The sequence below is a fragment of the Apteryx rowi genome, unplaced genomic scaffold (assembly GCF_003343035.1).
Source record: "Apteryx rowi isolate R43461 unplaced genomic scaffold, aptRow1 scaffold_315, whole genome shotgun sequence".
NCBI lineage: Eukaryota > Metazoa > Chordata > Aves > Apterygiformes > Apterygidae > Apteryx > Apteryx rowi.
Window position 1 is genome coordinate 138,353 of NW_020449586.1, and position 22,116 is coordinate 160,468.

The window sequence follows — 22,116 nt, forward strand, 5'->3', positions numbered from 1 at the left end:
GGGAGGTGCCGTCCTGGGGCTGCGCAGCGTCCCGCCGCTGCCCGTCCGTCCCCGTGGACCGGTGCCTCCCCGCCGCAGCCGGGAGCGTGGATCCGTCTCCGTCGCGGGGCCGCCCTCGTCCCGGCTCTTGCGCCGAGCCGGCTACCGGCTGGCGGGAAGCTGGAGCTGGGCCCGGGTCCGGCACGGCGCGGCCTCGCTCAGCTGCTGGAGCTGGGACGTTTTATTCCTTCGCGCCGCGCGACCTTGGGAAGGGCAGGAGCGGCGGCCGCGATGCCGGAGCGGAGGGCTACGGCAGATTCCGCCCCGTCAGCGGTAAACRAGTTTGAAAGGGAATTAGCGGGACCAGCGACGGGCTCCTCCTCGGAAGCAGGTTGGGAGCAGCCGGTTGCTTTGTTTGGGAGCGAGGAGAAGAGGGAGCCGAAAGCGGGGAGGAAGGAACGACTCGGGTGCCGGGGACGCGTGGAGCCGCCGACCTGGGAAGCGCGCCGAGGCCAGGCATTTGCACGGAGCCGGGTGCTCGGCCCGGAAAAGCCACGCTCGGAGGCCACTCTGGTGCCCGTGGTGAGGAAGAGCAGGGAGGTCTCCGCCGGGAGCGGGGCAAACGTCCGGCTAGGGGCCAGGTGCCGGGATAGCTGTGCCGGCAGGGCCTGGCTGGATCTGCTCCGAGGACCCAGGCGTCCTGGAGCCTGGATGCCGGGACACGCTGGTGCATACGGAGCGGCGCTCGCTGCAGCGGGGTGCTGGAGACGCCGCAGTTTTCCTGAGCCTGCCGGTGCTGTGCTCACGGCTCCCCCGGGAGAGGCCTGGCACCGAGGAGGTTTGCTCGGACCTGCGCCCCTGCTCCCGTGGGGATGCGAGGGGGGGGGGTGTAACATACCCGGGGGATAATTCGGCGGCGCGGAGCCCCAGCCGGGTCTTTGCGCCAGAAGCGGGAGCGGGGCGGCCCCCCGCTTCGCTGCGCGTTCGGTGCCGCGCGGCGAGGGCGGGAGGCGCCTACTCCGTCTCCGTAGGGCGAACGCGGTAAATAAGCCTTGGGGGGGCGAGAACAGCACGTGGCGCTCGCCTTCGCTGCTGGGAAAGCAAACGCAAGCGGTTTGATACCGTCAGGGCTGAGAAAGGGGTTGAAAAGCTCACGGAAACACGTGCTGAGATATGCAAGCAGCGTGGAAGGTGCTTTTAAGTGATTTTTTCTTTTTTTTTTTTTCCCCCCGAGGAATTTGTTCCGCCTTGGCGTAGCGGTGCAGCTTGTGCAGACGCCAGCYGAAGCGAGCGGCCTGCGGAGGAGAAACGCGCTCGCCCCTCGCCGCCCGAATCCCTCCTCGGGGCCGTGCGCTGGGCCGCCCTCGCTCCGGGGAAGCTTTCCCAGCGCCTTCCCGAACTCCCCTCGCTGCCGTTCGAGCCGAGCCCGGTCCCTGGTGACCGGCTGGTCTTCCCTCCCCGCTCTGCGGCGCCCACCGGAGCGTCGCCCTGCTCCGAGCTCTTCTAAGGTAGCGAAACGTCCCCGTTCCTGTGCTTTTTCCTCCCGGGTTGCGTTTCCCAGACCAAGGTGCCGGGCGGAGCGGCTCGCCGCAGGACGCCCGTCCTCGGCCCCGGYGGGTCGCGGGGGGCCCCGGGGAGACGCTCGCCGCGATAGATGGGTTTGCGCTGCATCTTGGCCGCTCGTCGCTGCGCGTGCCGCCGCTCAGACCGCGATTAAGGACGGGCAATTACAGTTATTTACTGAGCCCGGTCCATTAGGAGCGAGCCATTAAAGCGGAGCGGAGGGGATGCGCTTAGCGCTCGGGCTCGGCTTCCTCGGCCCCGGCCGTGCCGCCGGCACAGCACCCGTGGGGATGCGCGCGGGGCGGTGCAGGTGGARGATCCCCGCCACTGCCTGTTTTCGGGAGCACGGACTTGCCCAGGAGCCAAAATCCCACCCTGGAGATTTATGAATGGGCTTAAGCTGATTAGACAGCAGCGGCGCTTGGTCGGAGGCGGCTGGGACTGCTGGACTCCTGCCCAGCTGTGCCCAGATGTGCGACTGGGGGCGGCTCCCCGTTAGCCGGAGCAGCGATGGGGGGGACGGGACTGTGCCCCACTTGCAGCGCGGGTGGGTTTTGGCTCGGTCCGGAGGGCTTAGCCGCCTGGCGACCGCTCCGCGCTCTGTGGCACCTTCCTTCCTCCCTCGTGACTCCTCCTCGCCGCCCGTCTCCCTCCTCCTTGCCCTAATCCGGCTCCTTCCTTCTGCAAATCCCCTAAACCCTGGGTAAATCCCCCGCGCGTGGGGGGCCGGCTGCGCTCGCCCGGGTGGTGCAGCGCCGACGCGTCTCCGGGCCGGGTCCCAGGCTGAAACCGGGCGCTGGAGCGTGGTCCTGGCACGGGAACGGCTCCGACGCTGCCGGGCGCCACGGCTCGCCCAGACCGCCGGCCCTTCATGCGGATCCTCCAAGCGCAGCAGCAGGGAGGCCGCTGGGGCCGGCTTGCTCTGCCCTTGTCTCTCCTGCGTTAGCTGGATGCCTTGCTAAAAGTCGTCTTCAAAAAAAAAACCACCCTGTGGAATTTAAGAAGTGCTCAGCAAAACGGATGGGCTTTGAGTTAACCCCCCCCCCCCCCGCTGCTTCTGGCAGCCAGCAGATCATAAACAAGATAAGGATAAAAGGAATCTTGGATGCCGGGTTGGTGTTCTGGGCAGATCGCGCCGCTCTGCTCTGAGTGCTGCAGCGCGGCCGGAGCGGGCTGCCCCGGAGCTTGGAACGTGCTGGGAGCCGGTGCCGCGGTGCCCCGGGCTGGTCTGGGGGCAGAGGGCTGCGGCGTGCCGTCCTCCGGCTGCAAACGGAGGCGCCAGGGCGGCTGCAGGGAGCAGGGGAGCCGCCGGAGCCGGGATCTGGCACCCGYGCGCCCGCCCTTTGGCGAAACCCGCACCGATTCTGCCGCACCCCTGCGGTCCCGGGTCTTGCTCCAAGGCTCTGCTCCCCTGTATCCCAGGGGAAAGCTGGGAGAGGGGCAGGAGCTCAAGTGCCGGCTAAACCTCCCGCCAGCCCCGTCTCCTTCTGGGACGGGGTTTCTCTGGTTGTCTGGGATTTTCCGGTTGCATTTGGGCTGCCCTGTGTTTTGCTTGGGTGCACGGGGCCGCCTCACGCGAGGCTGATCCTGCCTCGCACGAGGTCGGTCCCACTTTCCCAGGGTCCGGAGCAGGGCGGCTCCTAGTTCTCTGACCCTGGGAGCTGGGAACCCTCCGGAGCCTGATGCCGGATCCGAGGCCGGCGTTCGTTGCCTCYGGGTGCATCCTGGCTCTGCCGCCGTGAGGGTGACGCGGGTGCGCYGGCTGGTTTTGCCACCTCTTCGGTGTGTTTCCAGCTCTCGCATCCGCTTGCCGGTTTGGGACCGGGCGCAGCGGAGCGGCCGTCCTGCCCGTGCCGAGCGCCGGCCCCGCTGAATGGCTGTGCCCGCGCTCCCGTGGGGACGCTCGTGACTTGTCGCTTCTGCGCGGCTCCGCTTCGCTTTTAAGGATCGGAAGCTACGGAAACCACCGGGGTTATCTCCAAATTGGGGCTGGTGAGTCAGGGAATGATGAGACTCCTTGGGCGGGGGGGGGCGGGAGGAGGCTCCCTGCGCGGGGCCGGGGCAGCGGCAGGCACCCGGGGGCTCCCGCCGCGCGAGCTCTCCCGACCAGGGCTGCTTAGGAAAAGACCAAGTGAGCGGTCACAGCGGCGATTTGGGGAGAAAAGAGAAGCGTTAGGTAAACGCTGGGTTCGAGGGGAATTTGTTTCTCCCGGGGCTGCTTCGCTGATGGTTGCGGCTGTCGCAGCTGCCTGGGTGCGAGGTGGGGAAACTGAGGCACGGAGCGCTTTGTGCCTGGTGGCGCTGAGCGTCGGGGTCGGGGCTGCTCCTGGCCTGGCTCCTTGCCGTGCCGGGCTGCATCCGCGAGAGCTGCGAGCACGTGAGACCGGAGCCGGAGCCGGCAGGTGGCTCAGCCGGAGGTGACCTGAGTCACGCCGGGAGCTTGCGGCACGGCAGGAAAAGGAGCCGCCTGTCCCGCAGATTGCTCCTGCCCTGCCGATTGCTCCTGCCCTGCTCATGCCTTGGACTCGTGGCAGCAGTGATAAACCGGGGTTAAAGCTCAGCGCGGGCCCCGGCTCGCAGAAAAGGGGCTTTCTTGAGCCGCGCGGCCGTGGGTGCCGGGACGGTGCCCRGAGCGGCGCGGGCTCCTGCGGCCCTGCCGTGCCGTATCCGCGCCGCCTGGCCGGGCCCTAGGACCCGGAGGAGGCGGATTCCCGGAGCCGGCTGGAGGCAGCAGCAGCCCTCCCCGGTCGKTCGCCAGCTGCAGCCTGACTTTCCCTGACGACCTGCCCAAAGTCTAATCGTGTCCCTCCCTCCCTCCGCAGCTCCGGCTCGGACGGGGACCTGCTGCCGCGCCTCGGACCATGGCCGTTTGCTGCTCCCTGTGAAGTGGCGCGCGAGGACGGCTGCTCCGGGGCTACATGGCTACGGCTAGCAAGGGTGAGTTCCCGGCGTCGCTCCCTTCTCCTGCCCACTCGCTCCCTGCTCGCCGAGACCCGGCCGTCAGCACGGGGCTGCTTCCCGGGGGGCCGGCTGCGGATCCCAAAGTTTGGTGTTCCTCCCGCGCCGAAGCGGGACCCGCCGTCCCTCGGCAGCGCCGCGCGCCCCGGCACGGTGAGCGTGGGCTGCCRGCTCTGCCGGAGCTTCCCCGCAGCTCGGGAACTGCTGCCCTGCCGGGATGTGGGAGCTGCGGAGGGCAGAGCCGCTCCAGGACGGCCGCTCGGCTCCGGATCCCGGCTGTCTCCCCGAAAGGCAGCTGGGGTGGTGCTGCGAGTGACCCGGGAAGGACGCCGGCATGCTGTCCCCGGCGGCGGCCGGCTTTGCGCCTCGCCGAGCCGCCCAGACAAAGAGCGCGCGGCTCTTTGTGCTCCCGCTGGGCGTGATTCCCCCCGCTCAACGCGGCCGCTGGCGCCTCGCTTCCTCCGATATCTGCCTCTCCTTCCCCGGGGTGAACGAGCGGGGTCGTGGGATGGCTCCGTCGCGCRTCGTTCGTCATCCCCAGGGGCCTTCCGAGCCCGGGAGCCTTTTTCCTCCTGCGTTAAAGACTTGTCTGGGTGGCTGGTCTGGCTTTTGCTGCTGAACCGTAGCCAGGCGGGTCGTCCGCGTGCGAGTTCCCCAGCCGGCCCCTGCCCTGTTTGCAGCAGTCGTCGGCAGCTTTCCCAGCGCTGGAGCTGGCTCCTGGCCCCTTGTAGGGATCCCGAAGGACAGAGCGGGTGCCCTGCGCTGCCGTATTTCCAGCGCTGTGGGGCTCGTGCTGTCCGACGGGACCCTCGGGGCAGCAGCGTGGCGAAGGCTCGCCGGGGACCCCCGCAGCTTCGTGGTTTGGGATCGCTCCCAGGCATGTGCATGTGTGATCTGACCCCTTCCCAGCTTCTGGGCAAGTGCCGCGTCCCGGGGAGAGCCACCGCGCGGGGTTCCCGGGCGGCATTTCGGTCCTGCTCCGTCCTTGCCCTGGGGCGGGGGAAGGGGGCCCGGACCCACGCACGCGGTTGGTGGGGTGTGGAGCCCTTCGCTGCCCCTTTGCCCTGTGCTGCCACGGGGGACCCCGCAACACGGACCTTACGGAGCAGGGGAGAGTGTGGGATCCAGACCTGGCTGCAGGCAGCCTGGTCTTGGGGACCCTCCTGCGGTGACGAAGGTGAGGCTCCTCACTGCGGGAGGTTTCCCCCCCCCCCCCACGAGTCTGCTCCGGGCTGGTTCACGCAGCCGCCGGCGTTAACGACTCTCCCTGCTGCCTGCCTCTCCCTTGCCGCTTGGATGCATGGAAGATGCGCGATTAAATTTAATCCCTAATCTGATTTCTTTGCTGGCCGCCTCGCCGGGCTCGTTCCCGTGCGGCCGGGCGCCCGCCCCGCCGGTGCAGCCCGCGTTAGTTAACCGGGCTCTGCGAGGACAGCTGCCCTCGGGGCTGGCGGCCGCCCCGAGCGGCGTGCCCGGCGCCCGCTCGCTCCCCTCCGCTGACAAACGCAGCTCGCGGGATTTTCCGTGCTGGTCTCCTGGTGGAGCAGAGGGCTCGGCTCCTCCGACGCCGGAGCCCGCTGCAGCCGAGGGGCTGCGCAGCGCGAACCCTCAGGCTGCAATGTGCGTTCCCCAGCTGCCGTTTGGGATCAGTCCGGGTGGCTCGGGCTCGACCCGTCTCGCAGCCCAGCATCCAGAGAGCCGTACCCGGCTCCCAGCAATGCCCCTCGCCCATCCCCAGCTGGGAACGGCGCCGTTCCCATCCCCTTCCCGAGGGCGAGGCGGCTCCCGGGCTGCGCGCGGTCGTGTTGCCCTGCAAGCGTTTGGATCCCCCTTTTTTTTTTTTTTTTTTTTTTTTCATTYTTCCGCGCGGAGCAGTGGGTTTTGCCAAGCTGCTCAGGCTGCACAATGCCGAGTTATTAATTCTGTTGCGTTTCGGTAATTTGGAGAGCCTGCTGCGGCACAAAGAGCCTTTTCTTTAAGGACGCAGCAATCTGCTCCGCGCGCGCGCGCACGCGCTGCCAGATGGATGCGCTCGGCGTGGCTGGTGAGTGGGTTTGCCACCTGCCGCTCGGCCTCGCGGGACCCCGGGGGCCGGCTCCGCGTCCCTGGGCACGTGGGCGTCCCCGTGCGGGGCAGAGCAGCTTCGCTGCTGACCCCGACCCTCTTCTCCAGGAGCGGCGAGAAGGAGACGTGGAAATAGAGGCCTGGAGGTAGCTGCCACCTGTCCGTCCGTCAGTCCCCTTTTTGATCCTTCTGCAAGCAGACAGACGTGCTGCCTCCCCGCTCCCGGCGGCCGGGGGCTTTGCCGAGCCCCAGGGGGATCTGCGCCGCTGGAGCCGCTCTGCGGGAGCGCTCCCGACCCCTTTGCAGAGCCGGCTGCGTTTCTGGCCTCCTGCGGCGACGGGTTTTGCTGTGGGGTTTGCTGCTGCGGCCTCCCGGCGTCCTTCCTGCTTGCACCCGCCCCGTCCGGCTCTCCGGGGCCCTTTCCCGGGCGGTTCTCCGGGTCTCGCCCAGCGCGGGCTGCGGCTGCAGGGCTGCGGCTGCCCCATGCGTCGTGTGCACCCCAGCACCGCAAGGCCCCGGCTCGCGACCCCTTCGGGGGCTGCGTTTTCTTTCCCTGGCGCAGAGGCCTTTTCCAGGGCCTGGCGGCGTTCCCTGCCCTCCGTGCCGAGCCGCTTGGGAAACGAGCGCCGCTGCGACATCCCGGGTCGCCYGCTGCTTGCCGCTGGCCTTGGGGATCCGGGGGGGCAGCGAGGCGGTCGCTGCCGAGGATCCTTCTGCCAGACCCACGCCGGGATGGTTGCAAACCTTTCGGTTCGGCGCCTCCGAACGGCGGGGAAACGCAGGTGTTGCAACCCCGGCGCAGAGGGGATTGGGGTCGGGAATGCCGCGCTCGCCAAGCGCCTGGCTCTCGTGCCGCTGCGCCGCAGCCCCTTTCCCGGGGCCTCCCGCTGGCAGGGATAACTCGGAGCAGAGCATGAGGAACACCCTCCACCGGCTCCAGCCTCCAAAGTCTTTGAGCTAGGAAGGTGCGGAAACGTGGCTGGGGAATCCCTTGCACTGGCGTCGCTGCCCTGCGCCAGCCCCCCTCGAAGCCCACGGCACCGACGGCTTTTGCCCCGTGCCTGCTCCGAGTTCGGCAGCCGGAGACCCCCGGCCTCAAATGCGATCCGAGGGCCGCTGCGTCTGCAGGTTTCCCAGCTCTGTTCCCCCTCCGCTCGGGTGACCCAGCCCGGGCTGCGCGCGACCGAGCCCCGTTCCCGGTCAGCGGGGGACCCGGAGCCGCGCGCGTCCCCGGGCGGCAGCGGAGTGACGGCGGCCTCTCTCCTCTCTCGTCCCCGCGCAGGCGCCAAGGCGAAGGCGGGCGGCGTGCGCTTCGCCCCCAGCCAGCCCGCCGAGGGGGCACACGGCCACGTGCACTTCGACGAGAAGCTCCACGACTCCGTGGTCATGGTCACCCAGGAGAAGGACGGCAACTTCCTCGTGAAGGTGAGAGCCGCGGGACCGGCCGGGGCGGTGAGATCGGCAGCGCCCGTTCGCAGCCCCGCGAGCTGCGGGCGGTTGGATCGGGGAGGGCTTTTTCCAAAGGCTGGGGGTCCCCGGAGCAGCCCCGTGCCACCCCCTGTCCCCGCGGTCGCACAGGGCTGCTCGTGTCTCCGCACGGGTCCGTGCCCGCGAGGCAATGCCGGTTTTTTGCAGGTTTGCCAGCTTTTCCCGGAGGAGGCAGGCTGGTCCCAGGGCCGCAGGCAGCTCCGTCCCCTCTCGGTCTGCGGTGCCAGTGCTCGCGTGGGCAGGACGCCTTTCCCCCCCCGGTGCTGTGCGCATGCTCCCCCCTAGTTCTCTCCCCTTTTCCCTTTAGGGAGCCTCTCCGTGGGGCCGCCTTCGGCTGGGAGCAGGCATCCGTGGGGAGCCAGGCGCTGCCCGCTAAGAGCAAGCGAGAATTAACCTTGGGAGTAAAGGCCAGCAGCAAGGACGCTTTGCCCATCTCCGTTGCAGCCGCCTCGTCCGGGCCGCAATTCCCCCGGCTCCCTGTTGCCCTCCAGAGAGCAAGTCGGGGTTTTCCTTTCGCCCGTGTGTTTTTGCCAGCGGACGAGCTCGCGGAGAGGCCGGTGCTGGGCTTGCGGTGCGAGGTGCCGGCAGCGCTCGCCGGCTTTGCCGAGCCCGTCCGCCCCAGCRCGGCGCGGTGCCGCTCCTCCTCGTTCCCTCCCTCCCTCCCACAGCAGTGTTTCTCTTCCCAGCAGACGTTATTTAAGATGCTTTTTCCTATTTTACCCTGCCTTCATCAAGCCAAAAATCCGTTTCCCCCACTGGGAGCCAAACTCTCCTGCTCTGGCCCAAAGTTGGCCGCTGCTGGTTGCGTTCAAATCGCAAGTAAAGGAAGATTTGGTGGAAAAGGGCGTCCAGGCTCCTGAGCTGGGCATCTGCTGTGGGAACTCGCTGCATTTCATGGTTAAAGTGTCGGAAATCACGGGAAGAGTTTGCCTCAGCCCTCTTGGAAGTTGTTCTTTCAGGCTGTCCCTGCTGCCTCTGGTCGGCCCGGAGCCGTGCTGCGGTCTCCACGYGACGGGAGAGGGATAACTGCACTCGTGGCTGCGGAGAAACTGGGAGCGATTGTCCGACCRGTGCTTCCAGAGAGTCAGGCATCCTGCGGGAGCCAGGCATCCCGTGGGAGCTGGGCTCCGTGCCTCAGTTTCCCCATCTGCAAGCCAAGGACGGAGCTTTGCTCTGCCGGATATCCGAGGTGGCAGAAAGGGGCTGTTCGCGTGGACGCCCCCAAACCGAAACCGTGCCCTGTGCCGGCGGTGCTGTGCCGGGGCTCGGCGTGGGGCCGTCTCGGGACGGCAGCCGACCTACGGAGAGCGGCAGCAGCCGTACGGGAAGGCGAGCAGCCAGCTCCGGAGCTTCGTTTTTGCAAGATTCATTGCGCTACGGGGGCTGTTTGCAAACTGGAGTCCCGTGACTTATCCGTGCTCGGTGCCCAAGGAAACCTCAGGTCTGGAATTAATGGGAACGTACGTGGGCTTGTGACAGCTCTTCCCAGCAGCAYGCTCGCGGATGGCTGTGAATAATAGATGCGTTGAATCAGCTGAAATTCCTCACCGTGATCTCACGAGGGTTTTAATGTCRGCTTGGATTTGATAGCGGCTCCCGAACCAGCCTGAGGCCTGGCGGAGGTGACGGGAACAGTGATTTGTGTTTAATAACACTTTGCGTTTGGCCCTGATTTCCCTCTGGCATCCCAGGGGAGTTGGTGGAGCCGAGCGTGTGTTGCCATCCCGGGGCTGCGCCTCCGGCTGCCGGGTAGGGTTGGGGYTCGGCCATCCGACGGGAGCATCCGGGGGCCGCAGGGAATCGCTGCTTCCTCACTGGACAAACTGGCGCTGAGCCCCGGACGCAGAGAGAGGCTCTGGCACCAGAGACCTGTGAGCTTTGACGGGAGCCAGGTCTTGGCTTGAAACTGGCACCGCGGAAGCGACTTGGAGGCCTGAAGTCTGAGCAGATCYGCAGCTCGCCCATCTGTATGTCTGTGTCCCTGGGCTCCGGGCTGTCTGCCCTCCTGGAGCCTCCGGCGTGAAGGTGGGAGCTGCTGCATCCCCGGGATGTGACCTCCCGCCGCGTCCTGCGTTGGCCTTGGGGAAAGGCGCAATGAGGCTTTTGCGGATGAATTGCCGTTTCCCTGCTAGGAAAAGGGGGAAAGAGCCGCGGCCCGACCACCTTCGTCCTCCTCGGCGCGGGGGAGCAGCCCGCGTCCCGGGCGGAAGGAAGGACTGTCCCGGGGTTTCGCACTCTGCCCAGAGTCGTTTTATTGCGGCTGCCACACCTGGCGCGAAGCCGACAGCAAAGCCRGTGGAAAGCTGCCGTCCAAGGGGTTGTAAAAGGGAGCGAAGAGGGATTCTGGCTCCGGCAGTTGGAAGCGGTGCCTGGTCCGGTGCCAGYGCACGGGAGCAGGGAGAGCCCGCGATGGGGAGATGGCAGTGCGGGAGCCTCCCAGCCGGGTGCCCTGCGCTGGCAGCCGCAGCTCCATCGAGGGATGGCACCAGGCCCCTTCCCAGCCCTGCAGAGCTGTGCTGGGAGCCGGATCCCATCCTGGGCTTGGGAGCATTGGAGCCAGTGGCGGGAAGTGTCTCCACTGCTCCCTCCCTTGGATGGTGCAGGGATGGGGAGAGAGGAGGGTCCCTTGCTGCTCCTGCTGCTCTTGCAGCCCCAGGGTGACTTGAAGCCAAAAGTTTGCAGCTCTGCTTGCTCCTGGCTTCCTGCCTGCAGGAAAAAAATCAGTGCAGGTCCAAAACAGTCTGTTTCCATGCGGATAGGGGGTTTTCCTGGGTGCTTGGCCCAGAGGACGAGGGACATGCATGTGGTTGTACCCCGCAGGATCGGGCGCTGGTGTGAGCTGGCTGCAGGGGCAGCGGGTCCCACTCCATCCCGTGCGGATGCTGCTGCAGCTCCGGGATGCTCCTGCTTCTCCAGGACGGCACGGGATGCTCCTCGGCCACTGCGAGCAGCGACCGGACGGTCCTGACGCTTCCTGGAGGGTCACGCGGTGGATGAGACGAGAAAGGGAATGGGCAGCCGTTTGCAAAGAAACCCCCCCCGGGTGCCCGCACGGAGGGGGAGACGGGGCGGCGGGGGCCGCCGCTCTCCGCTCGCCCTTTCCCTGGGAGGTGAAGCCCCGTCGTTTTGGTGTCGTGCGAAGCAGAGCCGTTTGCGATTCCCTTTTGAGCTCTGAGTCAGTTGTTTGTGCAGGGCGGATGATGGGTTATTGCCCTAAAAATTGCTGCGAATTGCTTAGCAATTGCCGACTTGCCGCTTRCGGCGGTTGTTTTCTCAGCCTGTGAAACGCAGCGTTCTGCCGGGGCTCCCGGAGAGCGGCGCGCGGTTCCCAGCACGGATGGGCCACGGGCGAGCCGGTGGCGGCGGTTCTCCCGCTGGAGTTAGCGGCACGGCCGCGTCTCGGCCGCTCCAGGCCGCCGCTAAAGGCGGAGCAGGACGAGCCCTGCTCCTGGCTGCGACCGTGCCCGAAACACGCTGCGAGCCGAGAGGCGGAGGTGTCGGGTTGCATTTAACTGCTTTTCTCTTAAATATAGCAGAGCGCCAACGGGAGCCGGTGCTTGCGCGTCCCCGCGCAGGGACGGTCTCTGCGGGGTTCGGACCTTCGGTGCTGCGGCTCCTCTGCGCTTCGCTCGTCCCGCGTGCGCAGAGGTGGCCGGAGAGCTTCGCGTCCTCGCTGATATGGATAAAAAAATCTCTTTTGTGCCAATAACCACAGATGTTTCGCTGGCCTACAAACGCCCGAAGCTGGGCTTTGTTGTCACTCTGCCTYGGTTTCTGTATTGCATGTGCTTGCATTTTATATGTGTATTTATATATTTGTGTGCGTGAACACACACAAAATGCCAGCGCCGAGGCGAGGCAGCTGTCGGTTTCCCGTCGCGGCGCTGCCCTGCGCGCGGAGGAACAGCGTCGCCGGCTGTAAAGCCCTCTGGCAAGAGGAGGTGGGGACCCGGCACGTGCTGCGGTCCCCAGCGCGAACGCCAGTGCGTTTCCTTCCAGGGGACAGCAGGGATTAATTTATCTTTTATTTTGCCGTGGCTCAGGTGATGGAGCTGCTCCGGGGCCGAGCTGGGTCCTGGTGACTTCCAGGCGGTGGCTGGGCCGGTGCAGGATGGGACCTGGGTCGTCCCGGGGCTCCGCTCGCTCTGTGCCGTCCTCTGCCGCGGAGCAGGGGAGCTTTCCGGCCGCCGACCCGCTCGGCGCGCGGGATCCGCTCGCTCTTCTCCTCTCTGCTGTAGCTGCCGCGCTCCGCTTCCGCATGCGGCAAACCGTCGGAGAGCTCCCGAGCCGGCAAGCCGGGCCCCTGGGGCTGGCCGCTCCTCGCCGCGGCAGGCGGCCGGCTCCCTCGGCTCGTGTCCTCGCGGCGAAAAGGCTCTGGGCTTCGTCACGATGCCGAATAAACGACGCCTGCGCGCCGGCTCTTGCAAGCGCCTGGGCTTTCGGAGACCAGAAACGGCAGCTGAACGTTTTGCAAATTAGACCCGGAAAATTGGTCTCCTGCTCCCAAAATACCGAAGGATCGTTATTAACAGCGCTTTGCCCAGAACTCATTATTTTCGCCGCTTTAGTGCAGCGCAAATAGGTGTTTTCATTCCATTTTTCTGTTTGGGTGGTTTATTTTATTTTTTTTAGTGAAACGGCCCTTCCCCACCCTGCTGCTGCCAGCCTGGCCCTGATCCCGTCCCCTCCGCCCGCRGGGGCCGTGGCAAAGCTCCGGGTGCGCCCGGACGCCGGGTGCCCGGGAGGGTCGGTGGGTCGGAGCGCCGCGGGATCGCGCGGGGCCGGAGGAGCGGAGCGACCTGAGCGTTTCTCCTTCCGCCCCCTCGCAGGTCGGGTTCCTGAAGATCTTGCACAAGTACGAAATCACCTTTCTCCTGCCGCCGGTGCAGCGGCTGGGGAAGGACGTCTGCGCCGTCCCCCTGCCCAACCTCAACCTGAAAGTCATCAGCATCACCCCCGTGTCCGAAGGTAAGAGGTCCCCGTCCGTGTGCCGGCTGGCCCCGGGGGGCTGGAGCCATTGGACCCTCCGGCGCTCCGGACCCGCTCCTCGCGTTAGCGCAGCCTGCGAGGGACCGGGGGGCTTCCAGCCCCGCACGAGCCCCCGGGAGCAGCCGCGRGTGGGAGAAGCCGTCCGGCTCGCGTTGGGGTCCTCCAAGGAGCGCGGATGAAACGTGCTCGCGGATGAGCTGCCRGGGGGGGGACGATGGTTGGGAGGACGACAGCGGCTCGCGGCCGTGCCGGGCTCCGGGGTTGCTCCTCTGCATCCCGGCTGCGGACGGTGCCGCCAGCTCAGGGCCGAGGTTTCCCCACGGATGCGCGTGAGGGCCGGACCCCCGAACCGCGTTCCCCTCCGTGCCCGTCCCGGCGTTGCTCCTGTCCCGGCGTTGATCCCCGGGCGCACGGGGTGGCACCGACCCGCCACCTCCCCGGCTGCAGCCCGATTCCCAGCTGGGGGCAGGATGAAAGGTAAGAATGAAAATTGGTGCCGCACGAAGCGACAAACCCTCGGGGCTGTTTTGCCCCGCCGTTTGCAGCGGGGGGAATATTCATCTTGCTTGGGGGACGAGCCGGGGAGCCGGAATCCCTCATCGGAGTGCCCCCGGCAGCCCCGGAGCGGAGGACTCGCTGGCGGACGGCTTTAATCTCAAGGGGGCACACGGGACCTTGATGAATGATCGTCCTTTGAAGCCCTTTCCAAACCTCCAGCCTCGTGTCTCTCCCAAGCCCGGAGATGGCTGCTGGCGTTGCAGTGTCAGGCCGACCTAGCGCCCGTTCCCTACCATGGCTCAGCCGGAACGCGGGAGCGTTGGGAGCGAGTACTGCTAGCACCGTGCGGGAGCTGCTAATGCCACGGGCGATGTTTAGTCCCGACACCATATGCTTTTATAAAGGCAGCGGCGGCGATGAGCTCAGCTGTTGGGAAGCGCTCCCCGACAGTTGGGATAATTTGGCATGGGAATGGGTTCACCCGCGGGCGGTTTGCAGAGAAGTCTGGGGTCGCTGGCCGCAGCGACGCTCCCCGGCGCCCTTCGGAGGCCGCGCATGCTGGATTTCGTCCCACTCCGGCGCTGCATCGGAGAGTTTTACTCCATGGAGAAGGAATCCGTGTTTCCACTGTGCCTCCTGGGAGATGCCTGACCCCGACCCGTGCGCTTGGAGAGCTGCTTTTGTGGCATTTTAATCCAGGAACCTGCCGAACAGTGTCCAGATGTGCTATTATTTTTAGCCCTCGCTCTGCGCTGTGCCTGTGCCGCGGCTCCGCCGGCCTCCTCCTGCTGCACGCTCCTTCCCGCGGCTCCGTCCCCTCCCGGCTCCCGCGGGGCTGTCTGCCTCCCCCCTCCTGGCTGCGCTCCGGCGTCTCGCCCGGGGCGTTCTGCTGGCGGGAGGACGGGATGCGCAGCCCTTCCCGGCGCCGCTGGCCCAGATCCAGCCGAGCACTTAGGCGCTGCTCGCTTGGAGCCTCGCAGGAGCCCGGCGCTCGCCGGGGGCCAGCGCATCCTTCAAAAGCTGCCAAGGATGGGGCTCCCGGCGGGGTGAGGATCGGAGCCGGCGTGCCCTTCGGAGACCTCGGCGACTCTGGGCCTGCCAGGAGCAGTCGGGATCCTGGAGAGGGATCACGGCGCCGGGCAGGAGCCGCAGGTGGTGGCAGGACCTCTGGTCCCCTCCGAAGGGGATAAATGCTCCCCGCGGCGCTCCTGGCAGCGGGATCGGGCTCTTCCCACTGCCTCCCTCTTCCCTTCGCAGCTCGGGTGCTTTCTGGCCCAAATCTGGGAAGAAATGTCTGTTTTCAGCTCATTCACGTTTGCAGGCAAACAGCAGCGTGTCCGTCGTGGGGTGAGCGAGTCCGGCTCGCCACCGGAGCGGGGAGCTTTGCCAGCTGGCGCGGGGCTCCCCGGTGCAGCCCGGCTGGGATTTATCCTGCTCAACTTCCAGCCCCTCTGCTCGGGGCCCGGCCCTGATGGACACAGGGGCGGCGCGTCCCGGCTCCGGGCACAGGTCGGCGCCTTTGCTCCGAGCCYGATTTTCCTCAATGGTTGGAGGGGAAAAGCTGCAGCGCGGCTCCAGCCGCTGCGTGAGTGGAGCCATGGGAGCACGGCGCTGGCTCTGCGCGGGGCTCCGTCTCGGCACGCTCCCGCTCCGCCGGCCTTGTCCACGAGCCCCGGGCTGCTACCAGCTGGGCGCCCCGTGGGGCCGAGCCGTCTCGGGGACCCCAGGCTCTCGCAGCGGGGCCAGAGCGGCCGGAGCCGCTGCTGCCAAGAGCCCCCCAACCCTGCRCTGGGTGAAGGCTTCGGCGGGGAGAGGTGGCAGCGACGTGGGGGGATCCGCACGGTTAATGACGAAACGCGGATTGTCGCGGAGCGCGTGTGCGGTAGCAGCTGTGTTTGCATCGTCTCTGCGTCTGCACCGGCTCCAGCCCCGGGCGCTGCTGTAAGAGCATTCAGCGAGCCGAGTGGCTGCTGTCTGCGTGTGCCCTGGTTTTTGCACACGCGCTGGGGTTTGCACACGCGCTGGTTTTTGCACGTGCGTGCTGGGGTTTGCATGCACGCGGTTTGCTGCGGGGTGACCTCGGGCCCCAGGAGTCGTCGGAGCGTCGTCGCTCGCCCTGGGCGCCCGAGCACCGCCGAGCCGGGGGCTCGCAGCCCGTGTGGCGGCGCCTGCCCTTCCCGGCCTCCGGGAGCCGYGGGGGGGCTGCACGTCTCCACCGCGGAGCGTCGAGGAGCCGTTCCCGAGCCGTCGCCCTTCCCACCCTCCTGCTTCTCCGTCCGCCCCGTTCCCCCTCGCACGGGCCGGTGCTTGCAAGCCCCGCGGCCGAACCTCGCGGCGCTGACACGGCTGTCGGGAACGCTCAGGGAGCCCGAGCCCCGCGCTGCAAATCGGCGCTCGGTGGGGTTTCTCTTTTTTTTTTTTTTTTTTTTTTGGCACTTTTATTGCTGTTGAAACTTCCCCAGCCCCCACGTGTACGCGAGCGCTGGCGGCCGAGCCACGTGCGGCGCTTACTCACAGCAAGCGCGCGTCCCCGTGCCGCCGAGCTTTGACTAATGCCTCGCTTCAGCTGAAAGGCCGGAGCGATTTATTCTTCCGCCTCCCCTTTATTTTTATATTGCGCTTTTTCTTTTCTTTCTTTCTTTTTTTTTTTTCTCCCTGGAATTGAAGGAAATTACATCCTCCGGCTCTGCCAGATGCGTCTTTCTGCAGGCTCCGAATGGGCGGCCGTGCCGGGAGACGGAGCGGGGCTGGGGGCGCGCGGCCCCCGCTCACGCCGAGCTGCTCCTTTCGGGGGGGGGGGTTCACCGGTCTCCTTGCAACGCTGGCGCCGGCTGATGGCAGAGCYGGACCCGAGCAGCCCCCGCTCCACCCTGGCACCAAGCAGGGGGAAAAAAGCTGTGGGCTGGGAGCTGGGAGCTCCCGGTGGTTTTGGCTGGCCGGAGCGGTGCGGATCCCCTCTTGCCCCGCAGGATGGGTACCGGGCTGCCGCGTCGGAGAGTGGTACGGCACGGTGCGGTCCGAAGGGCACTGACAGCCGCGCGGAGCCCACGACCCACCGTGAGCCGCTGCAAAACGTCAGCAGTACCCCGTCCGCTGCAGGCAGCGGGGTGAAGCCGCCTGCATCAGTCGGCAGCCGTGATTTACGGGGGCCGCTCCGGCTGCAACGCCTCTCCCGGGCTCCGCGACCTTCCTCTCCGCCCGTCCCGCTCCTGCGCTTGGCGTTCGCGCTGGGTGCCGCCGTTCGGGCTCGGCGTGGCACGATGCGGGCGCCGCTTCGCTTTGGTGCGTTTTCGGCTTGTTTCGYGGCCGAGGTCTGCCGGGGACTTTCCTTGCAAGGGCAGGAATGCCRTGACGGCTGCTCTGGCCGTTATTGGATCCGCCCAGTGCCACGAAGGGTCTGGCACGCTGCGCCTGCTTTCGGCACGGCTGCCTTGCAGCGGGCTGCGGCGCTGGGGGACGCACGGCGCTGCCCGGACCGGCTCGGCCGGCACCAAGGGCTTTGCATGACGTTTTGAGTTTTGCCAGGTCTCAGCCTCCTCCTCTCTGTTTTGCAGGTGGGGGAAACGGAGGCGCGGAGCGGGGACGGCGGCCCTCGCGCCCCGGCCCGGCTCCCAGCGCCCCTCTCTGTCCCCGCGCAGGCTACAGCGTCAAGTGCGAGTACACGGCCCACAGGGAAGGCGTCCTGAGGGAGGAGATGCTGCTCTCCAGCGAGACCGGTGCCGGCGCCTGCCTCAAGGTCGTGGTCCAGGCCCGCGTCATGGGTACGTCCCGCCGTGGGGGGGTTTTGGCAATGGGGTGCGAGGCTGGGAGGTCCGGGAGACCCCGCTGCTGCAGCCCTGGCGCCTCCGTCCGAGCGGCTCCGGGGTTTCGCCGCCCCGGCATACTGTGCGGAGCCTCCGTCGTGATGGCCGGAGTCCTCCCGGCTTCCAGCCCCGCTYGTGGGCCCCCTCTTGCCTCCGGCACCACGCCGCCGTCCGAGCCTCCGGGGCGCTCGGCCTCTGTGCCGGGTCGTGGCTGTGCCCGGCCGGGCTCGCCCGCCCGCGGGTCCCCTCGGATGGGGCCGCGCGTTGCTCTCCGTTCCCTTCCGAGGAGCGGCCTCCCGGAGCTCCTATTCCCCCRGAGGTAATTACATCCCGTTACTCGGCCGCGCGAGCCACAGACGAGCTCCACACCTGCGGTCGTGCCCGGTCGGGCACTTTCCCGGCTTTCCCAGCTCCTTGCTGAGCCTGTGGCTGATGGACCRCCCTGGCTTCGTCCTTCCCTGCCGCCAGTGCCTTCCTTAAAACCCTAAATAAAATGGGGAGTCGGGGTCCTCCCATGGGAAACCACAGCCCGGGTTCGTGACCCATCCTGCCTCCCGGCCGCCTCCTCGGATCACCGGCTGGGCCGGAGAGCACTGAGCCYGGTATTTCGGCCGCCTCGGGATCAAGCCCAGGCAGGGTTTGTCTTTGCATCTCACGCTTGGAAAGGGCCGGGCCAGGCTGTGGCGTGACCAGGAAGGGGTCGGATAAGGGAAAGAGAACGGAGGGCTGCAGCCTCCGCTGCTGGAGGGGCTGAAGACTGGGCTGGGCAGATCCTGCTGGGGGCGACAGCGGGGCCGGACGCCCGTCCAGTGGCACCGGCGCCCACGGCCCTGCTCCCCTCCACTGTCCCCTAACGCGGGAGCCGGGTCCCTGAAGGCTCCGGCACCGGGGTGTTTTTCCAGCCTCTCTTTCCTTCCTCCCACCATGTGCCCTTRGGAAGGGCGCCTGCTCCCTCGTATCAATTCCTAATTAGCCAAACGAGCAGATGTGACTTTTCTTGTCCATTTGTCCGGTAAGATGGTGCAAGGGGTGTGGGGGGGCAATGCCTGCAGCTGCAGCTTCGGGACATCTCCGTCCCGCCGGCTGCACCTGCACCTAGGGTCCCCGTGGTGTGGGGCTCCGTCCGTGCCGCCACCGCGCCGCTCCTGTCCCGCAGATCGGCACCACGGCACGCCGATGCTCCTGGACGGCGTGCGCTGCATCGGCGCCGAGCTGGAGTACGACTCGGAGCAGAGCGACTGGCACGGCTTCGACTAGCCGCTGCGACGCCTCCCGCGGCCTTGCACCGCCCGAGCTTGAGCTGGAATTTAAAAAAGAAAAAAGAAGAAGGAAAAAAAAAAAAAGACCCCCAGCCCGGCCCCCAAGCGTCGGCAGGATCCCGAGTGCCGTTGCTTCGTGGCCGCCGCGGAGCTTGCAGCGAGGTCCGGCGTCACGCTCCTGCCGCTTGCCTCCTCCTCCTCCCCGAGAGCCGGGGCGGGTTTGCGACGGAGCCATGTCGCCCGCCCAGCCCTCGCACCGCCTTGCCTCCTCGCGCCTCGCTCGGGACGTGAGCTGTCGTGCTGCTGTGCCCGTGCCCGTGCCCCAAAGCGGGGGAAAAGCTCCCGAAACGCGGGCGCGTCCCTTGCCGGGAGCCCCGCGGTGGCCTGGACAAGGACAGGGTGCAAAGAGGCACCCGCTTGCCCCCCCCCCCGCTGCTGCTGCTGCTGCTGCTGCTGCTGCTGCTTTTGGCTTCGTTTTCTTTCCCGCTCTCCCAAAGAGGCGTTGGGGGGGGGGGGGCTCGAGGGCTGCTCCCGGGGCCCGTGCACCCCGCGGTTCCCCCCCTGCACCCTGCAGCTCCTCCCCGCGGTCCCCTCCATGCACCCCGCAGCCCCCCCAGCGCCGTCGCGCCAGGCTGCACGGTTGCACCCGCCCGCGGCGGTCGCGCCGGGAGCAGAGCCCAACCCGCAGGCTCAGCTTTGCCTCGGGATCGGGCTTTGCCTCGGGATCGAGGCGCGGGGCACCGGTGCCAGCGCCACCTTCGGACACCCCCGGTCCAAACTGTCACGTCTTAAACATGGTCTTGAGCTATTTTGGGTTTTGCTTTTTCCGTTTGTTTGTGTTTTTAGGACACGTAGTACAAGGACCAGGGAAAGTGGTTCAGTTTGGAAAGCAACAGAAGATTTTATGTGCCTATATATATATAAATATATAGATATATAGATATATATATACACGTGTGTGTGTCTATGTGTGGGTATTTTTTTTTTTTTTAATTACAAAAATCTATAAAGGAAAATAATAAACTTCAGCTGAAAACACGCCCGAGCTCCGTTTGCCTGCGTTGCACCCGCCTGGGAGCCGCGGAGGGGGCTGCGGCGCCCTGCTCCCGCGGACRGGCGGTTCGTCCTCCCAAAGTACGGCTAACACGCGGGGGCCRGGCCGGGGCCGCCGGCTCCGTACGAGCCAGCGCCGCTCCGAGCTCCTTCGGCCTCGCCGCTTGGCCGGAGCGGGGCCGTGGCTGTGGGATATTTGTGTGTAAGGAGCGTGGGCTGGAGACGGGCCGGGTGCTGCAGGGTCGGCAGCCACCGCAGGAGGCAAAAGCATCCCGGCCTGGAGGATCCCGTGGGGAGCATCCAGGTGCTGCTATGCAAGACAGGCTGGAAAGCCCCAATTCCCTGGAAAGCCCCTGTCTCCTCCGGGGCGTTGCAGYGGCAGAGGCAAGCAGCAGTTTCCACCCTGGGGCCGGCTCCTTTTGCCCGGGGTGACGGTGAGTGTCCCGTGGGGCAGGCGCCCCGGCGTGGTCCCCGTCCCTCACCCCGTGCCGCCACCGCGGGACTCAGTTGGAGAGGAAGTCGATGGTGGCTCGGACCGTCTTGGAGGTCCTGATGTCCATGGCGGTGACTTTGATCTCCGTGTCCCCGAACTGCATGCTGGCCCGGATCTCGCGGCGGCTCCGCTTGGCGCCGCCGGCCTCGTCGACGTCGTCCAGCTCCAGGCTGATGGTGCCGCACTTGCGCACGCCGGCGTCGGTGATGTAGACCACGTCGTCGGTGGCGCAGCAGTAGATGTTGATGATGGTCTTGCGCTGCCCCGCTCGGGCCGGGCAGTAGCTCCTCTGCACCACCTCGCCCAGCGCCACCGACTGGTCCACGGAGACGAACTTCTCGAAGATGTCCGTGCACCAGTTCTTGCCCTCCTTCACCAGCAGCTTCTCCCGCGGGTGCTTGCCCTCCACGAACTTGTTGAGCACCCCCACGCCGTAGGTCAGCGGGGAGCGCCGCACACGGACGATGGTGGGGTCGAGGCCGAAGAGCACGGCCCCCTTGAGGATGGTCAGCCCCACGTCCTGGGGGATGATGACGCGGCAGGCGGCGCCGAAGGCGGCCTGGACGGCGTGCTGCAGCATGGCCGACTCGGCGAAGCCGCCCACCAGGAACAGGAACTTGATGCCTTGCACTTCGGGCTTGCTCAGCAGCTCGCCTGGGGATGCAGCGGGGCCGTCAGGCCGGCTGGGGGGGCCGCGGGAGGGCCGGTGCCGTCCCTGGGGCCGCCCGGGTGCAGGTGCCCCTCTGCCCGGCGCCCTGGGGGAGCGGGAACCCGCTCCAGCCTTGTTGGGGCGCAGCAACGCCAGGGGCTGCAGCAAAGCCTGACCCGGCGGAGAGGGGCCCTGGGGAGGCTGGGATGCGGGCAGGGATGCGGGCAGGGATGCGGGCAGGGATGGGGGCAGGGACGCGGGCAGGGATGCGGGCAGGGACATGGGCAGGGATGCAGGTAGGGATGCAGGCAGGGATGCGGGCAGGGATGTGGGCAGGGATTCAGGCAGGGACGCAGGTAGGGATGCAGGCAGGGATGCCGGCAGGGACGCGGGCAGGGACGTGGGCAGGGATGCAGGTAGGGATGCAGGCAGGGGCGCGGGCAGGAATGTGGGCAGGAATGTGGGCAGGGACGCGGGCAGGGATGGGGGCTCGCGCGGACGCCTACCGATGTGCTGGATGATGTGGCTGATGGTGGGCTGGAAGAGCTCGCTCATGGCCTCCGAGGACATCCGCAGCATCCCCTGGGACGACCACTTGACGAAGTTCACGCTGGGGAGGGCGGGCAGGGCTGGGGGGGCGGCGTGCCGGGGTGGCTGGGATCCCCGCCACGTCCCCCGGCCCCACGTCCTCCTCCTCCTCCCCAAACGCGGGGCCTGGCCCCGCCGCCCCGGCTCCCCCCGCCCCCCCGGCTCACTTGCTCTTCTTGAGGGCCGTCTCCACGTTGTGGCCCCGGTGCTTGCGGTAGAAGTCGATGAAGGAGAAGGGCAGGGAGATGTTGAGGGGGTTGGAGCGGGACGGGGCCGCCGCGCGCTTGCGGGCCTCGAAGGCGATGGTCAGGTCCACCCAGGCGGCCGGGCGCTTGGCCTTGAAGGTGCCGATGAAGTCCTCCCCGAAGATGCGGCACAGCAGCCGCTCGAAGGCCAGGTCCACCCCCACGGCCCCGTAGGGACCCCCTGGGCGGTGGCGTCAGGCTGCGGTGCCACCGCACGCGTCCCCAGCCACCTCCCCCCCCGGGGTGGGGGGAGCCCCAATGTGCCGGACCCGGCAGCATGGGGACGGACCCCCCCGTCCATGCACCGTCCTCCCGCGCCACCCGGGAGGGCAAGAGCGGGCGGCAACCCTGGCCTGAGTCTGGTTGCAGGGGGCAGCGCCGAGGTGCTGGGACATCGGGGGGGCTTCGGCGTCCCCGTCCCGGGGGGTGTGTGGGGGGGTGTCTCAGCTTCCCGTTCTGCTCCAGCCCCATCCCACCTGCCCCCCCC

At 67.3% G+C, this 22,116-nt stretch overlaps 2 protein-coding genes across 3 annotated transcripts in view; one reads left to right on the forward strand and one right to left on the reverse strand.

Annotated features, from left to right (window-relative positions):
* The first annotated feature begins 1,123 nt into the window (after positions 1 to 1,123).
* On the forward strand, positions 1,124 to 19,570 carry CUNH20orf27 (chromosome unknown C20orf27 homolog). Of its 2 annotated transcripts, none has more exons than XM_026070628.1 (6): positions 1,124 to 1,487; positions 4,365 to 4,479; positions 7,847 to 7,989; positions 12,882 to 13,020; positions 17,178 to 17,300; positions 18,499 to 19,570. In XM_026070628.1, the coding sequence occupies exons 2-6, from the start codon at positions 4,461 to 4,463 to the stop codon at positions 18,597 to 18,599; spliced, it is 525 nt and encodes a 174-aa protein (XP_025926413.1). In that variant the 5' UTR covers positions 1,124 to 1,487; positions 4,365 to 4,460; the 3' UTR covers positions 18,600 to 19,570. The 2 variants fall into 2 exon arrangements, with proteins under 2 accessions (XP_025926413.1, XP_025926414.1); XM_026070629.1 differs by lacking the exon at positions 1,124 to 1,487 and adding an exon at positions 3,480 to 3,534.
* Positions 19,571 to 20,157: 587 nt separating this feature from the next.
* HSPA12B (heat shock protein family A (Hsp70) member 12B) overlaps positions 20,158 to 22,116 on the reverse strand; it is a 9,084-nt gene continuing 7,125 nt past the window's right edge. The window contains 3 exon segments of the mRNA XM_026070603.1: positions 20,158 to 20,801; positions 21,303 to 21,406; positions 21,552 to 21,938. Coding sequence (XP_025926388.1) covers positions 20,158 to 20,801; positions 21,303 to 21,406; positions 21,552 to 21,938 — 1,135 coding nt within the window.